The 5,066-nt window shown below is 37.8% G+C and overlaps 1 protein-coding gene across 1 annotated transcript in view; it reads right to left on the bottom strand.

The window, feature by feature from the left end:
• Nucleotides 1–5,066, bottom strand: part of LOC108687289 (homeobox protein homothorax) — a 382,549-nt gene that overhangs the window by 174,856 nt on the left and 202,627 nt on the right. Inside the window, exon 11 of the mRNA XM_018192982.1 lies at nt 4,182–4,289. Coding sequence (XP_018048471.1) covers nt 4,182–4,289 — 108 coding nt within the window. The remainder of the gene's footprint in view (nt 1–4,181; nt 4,290–5,066) is intronic.

Below are 5,066 nucleotides of genomic sequence, written 5' to 3' on the forward strand. Positions count from 1 at the left end.
ATTATAAAACTGTTAGGCAAATGCAACAATGCTTTCAGCGATTGAAAATAAAAACATTTGTTGTATGTATGATGACAGAAAAAGTTTCTATTACATCAATATGATATACAATTGAATTGAAGATTATACAATATATACTGTCGAAACAAATCAAGTATTTTTATCTTTAAATAGATTCATGTTATAAATGCAAAGAATTTTCAATTTGTAGTTTTCTCGGCTTTTGCATTTCTAATAAAAAAACTTTAGTTTAATTATAATATTTTTAAATTTATTTAATAACATGTGTAAGAGAGATATGTACGAATGTATCATATTAGTCAAAAAGTACGAAATGTGACAAAATGTATACACAACTTGAATGATATATACGTCAATTCTTTCATCACCCATAGACATCCGAAATGCACTGCGGGAGATTGAAAAATGATTTCCTAGCAACGATGTAGCACGAGTTACGCCACTGTGCGTAGAGTGGCGAAAGAGAGGAAGAGAGTAGAGAGGGTGGCTAACAATGGCCGCCAACCAAAACATCCGATAAATCTAACCGGCCCGGACCTCAAGCCCCGAGGGGTTTTAAACTCTCTCACCCCAAACGCCGACGCGGGCGCAACCCTTACATTACGTTACACACTCACGGAAAAGGGAGCCATGCCGTGTGGTATTGCAGAGCGATACTGGGGGTGGCAAAGGGGTGGTAGCGGGTGGTGCACAGTACGGTGGTTCTATACGATGGAGACGGGAGGAGAGAAGAGAGGGACGTGATGTGCGACCCATGAAAAACCAAACCGAGAGAATTCCACCCGTTCTCCTCCTCTTTCACCTCCGTTTCTCTAGCATCCACCCCCGTTCCCCATCTCGGCTAACCTCCTTCTACCAGTAAACGTAACGAGATCTACCGCGCGCGGGCGGTCGTGTACTGGCTCTGACGAAATTTCGACGAATTTGTTTTGTTACCGCATCCTAATTCGTTTTGCCCCCTCCCCTCTTATTCAAAGCTGCGGTCGAAATTCCAGCTCAACAAACGTGCGTTCGAAAATTACGATAGAAATGGTACCTTACTCATGCAAGAAGACTTGAAATAATTATCAGAAACAGAATTGCTATTTCGGTTTAAAATAAACTTTTATTTTCCATTTATATTATAGTAATATCATCAAATATCATACAAATATCAAATATTAACTTTCTCTTTAATAATAGCAGAAACACGAGCTATTGAAGCGAGAACAAAAGAAATAAATTGTAATATTCTTCAAGAACGACCTACTAACGCATACTTGTAACAATCGAAAAGAATCGTCACGTTGATTAAGATACGGCATATTAAAAAGGTTTTTATTCGAAATAACACAGACGACATTGGGAGATACTTTTGTTTCCGTGCTCGTAACAGATGAGCAAGACGGAAATATGCAGTCGGGGAAAATGAGAGGCACGTTAATGTCGACGCAGAAACTCGACTCTCGCCGCATCTCTCGTATCGTCTCGTGCAACATATCGAGAGTTAAACGACGCCTGTGGAATCTCGGGATTCCTCGACAGTCGTACATAATCAAGCGCGTCTCGCGCGTCTACGATATTCTGTGCCGAGCTGAGTGGCAAACCGCGTTTCCGCGTTGAAGAATGTCGATAGCTTTCAACTACGCACTTAAATGCGTGCGAGTTTGACGTGCTATTTGCTTGAAAAATATTAAACCGAGGTAATTGATAGTTAAAAATACAAAAGAGACTGCAATGGAAAGAATGAGTGAAGCAGATCGATTTATCGGTATTTAAAAATAATATTTACTTCCCCAAAAATGAAAAATAGCAAAAGGCAATAGCAAATATTCTATAGACACTTAAGGACACCATCGAGTGCATCCATCGCGGTTTCGATATATATTTTGTATCGATATGATAGTGGCATAAATCGCGTTCAATTCAATTTGGATATAATCTTGGCACGCGAAATTAAATAAATTTCACATTATGCAATTATCGTAATCGAATACTTTTCACACGTATCGAAAATACTAACTCGATGCTCCTGAACACACGGAAAAAAGGATCCACGGGAGACTGCGCGAAACGAAGGTGGAAACGAAGGAAGAAAAAGAAAAACCCTTTCTCCGGAGCAGAGCGGAGCGGTCGAGCCCAAGTCCGCCCCACCTTTTCTTTACGGATCGGCTCGAGAGAGGAGCAGCGTCCGCGCGACCGCTTACTCACTCCGTAGGTAGAAGGAAGAGGTCCAGACGAGGAGAACGAGGAGAACGAGGAGAACGAGGAGAATGAGAGAGGCCAGAAAGAGGGACAGACAGGTCGGCCCGAGAGAGGAACCCGCGGCTGCCATGGTTACCGTCCGTCGCATTCCCGCCTCGCCTCGTTGCTATGGAGATGGCGGCACCCTTTCCCTCTCCTCTCCTCTCCTCTCCTCTCTCTTTTCATTCTCTCGTTCTCTCTGCTCCACTCGCATGCCGACCGACACTCTCACACTCGCGAAATTCCGTCCTCCTTGCTCTCGAGCGCCAATCTTCTCTCCGACGACAAGGGGCGACTCACTCTCTCGCGCTCGCTTCGTCCTTCCTTCGTAGAGGATACCGCTGCCCTATGGAGAGAGGGAAGTCGAAAGAGAGGAACAGACGGAGGAGACAGCCCGCGAACGCATACGCATGCGTGATATTTGGTCCTTCGCAATATTGAGGCTTGATGCATCTTCGGAATGATTCGATCACTTATCAAATGCGAGTCACTTGCAACCTCATAATATACTCCTGCATGATGCTTATCTTTGAAATTTAAGAGGATCTTGGTCCTCTCAAAGAAAGTCGATTGCATGGAGGAATGTCGTTTGTCACAGGATTGAGCACGCGTATAAACAAGGAAAATATAATGTTGAGAAACATTTTTCATAAAAAAAAAAGCTTTTAATCATTTTTTTTGTTAATCTTTTTGTTTCAAAAAAAGATATCGAGAACTTCAATTTATATTTTACATATATTCAATGCCAACGATTATAAGATTGTGATATTGTGAATTGCATTCTTTTTTCGAGTTTAATTTAGGAACAATTTCCAGTGAGCTTTCTATAATTTTTTTCTAGTGTACATAGCGTACTGTTCACTAATCACTGCCAAGCTAAATCATTCGCGCTCAAAACGAATGAGATGTAAGCGCTCTATTTCGTAAATCGTAATTCTGATTGCTCGTCGCGTCATTCGATATCAATATTTATTCAGCGCACAGCGTAGCGAATGCCCGAGGTCCGATTAAAACTTGTTTATGCGGCCAACAATTCGCTCCTCCCCCTGTACAAAGTATACACATAAAACGGCGCAATTCTTTTCTTCGTTTTGTTCACGGCATGCACAGTTAAAAATGACTGAAGATTAATTTGGACAAATAAAAATGGATTTATGCTCAGCAAATGTCATTACGTACATACAACTTTATATTATGCGTTACACACACTTGAAAAATATAATTAAAAATATTGGTAGTTGAAAACATAAATTGCTTCTTAAAAATTGCAGAGTTATGCAATCTTTGTAAAAGACAATTAATTTTTTTAATTACCTCATTTGTATTATTTATTTGTTTATTTAACTAGCGCTTTACCATTTAATTTCTACGCATAATCTGATAAAAAGAAAGGCACAAATGTACAGATAACAATCGTACAGATAAAATGTGCAAAGAACAAAATGCATAAGAAAACGTAGAAAAAAATTATAGAATACATACAATTGAAATAAAAAATTATAAAAGAAAATCTTCTATAGAAAGCGAGATCTCAAAAATTTTGTAAACATGTAAATGTGTCAAAGAAATATTAATACATGTTAAATATTTGTAATTATCCGAATAACTATTATGCGTAGAAAATTATTAAATGATATTAGAACATATACTAACAGAAGCTTTCCTAAAAGGTCGTTGAATTATTTAGCGATGTGTCGCGGATCTAACTAACGAGATATCATTCTAATACTTACAAATGTGCACTGTGTATCTAAAATATTTTTACAAAAATCATTCCTATGTCGCGTTATGTGCAAGATGAAATAATTGAAACTAATATCACGAATCTTTGTTATTTCAATTTCATAGAAAAATAGAAACCTTATTAAAGAACATGAAAATAATTCTAAATACGCAAAATGTAAAATTTTCATATTTGTGTAAAGAACTCGACTTACCGGGACTGCCGAGGAAGACCGAGGAATAAAGGACACCACGACGCGCGTCGGTCGCCGCGCGTTGCGCGTCAGGAGGCGAACTCCATTCCCTACGAGGACACCATTTGCCTGAAACCATTTTTTTTTCATTAAAATTATTAATTATAAAATTATTAATTATATATACATAATTATAAAAAAAACTTGATTTTAATCATAATTTGCTAATGTATCTATTTACGCTTTAATAAACATATGTATTTGTAAGAGGCACAATCATGTTAGAAATAGAGGTCATGAATTTTGCACTTTTTTTTAGCAAAAAAAGAATAAACGTGCGATACGAAAAGAGAAAAAGTACATACGTGTATAAATTTTCATTCATAAATCAGATAACTGTCGACACGTCTTAAATACATTAAAATAAAAACAATTGGCGTGAACCAACATATGGAATTAAAAAAAGAAACTCTTCAATGGATTTGTTTCGATAAAAGATAAAATATCATCAGTTACGACGTCGCAATTAAAATATAGTAAAAAAATCGTGCTGATAATACGAAATAGCCTGTTCTCGTGTAAAAATAGATGTTTTCATATCGATTCTCGCACGAAAACGTTATTATACCAGCGTCATGAAAAAAAAGTGTGCAGAAGGGGTATATGAAGGAAGCAAAAGATTCGTGATCGTTGGCGTCACGACTTCGACCAAAGAGATTCTATCATATTGTTCTATATATATGCTGTTATAATATTTTCATTCTTTTCTTTTTTTTACCAGGTAGCATGCGACGTTATCCCTGCGATTTACTTTGCCAAAATAAGAATAATTCTACAATTATATATACATATGTGTGTGTGTGTGTGTGTGTGTGTGTGTGTGTGTGTGTGTGTGTGTGTGTGTGT

This window comes from Atta colombica, unplaced genomic scaffold (assembly GCF_001594045.1).
Source record: "Atta colombica isolate Treedump-2 unplaced genomic scaffold, Acol1.0 scaffold204, whole genome shotgun sequence".
NCBI lineage: Eukaryota > Metazoa > Arthropoda > Insecta > Hymenoptera > Formicidae > Atta > Atta colombica.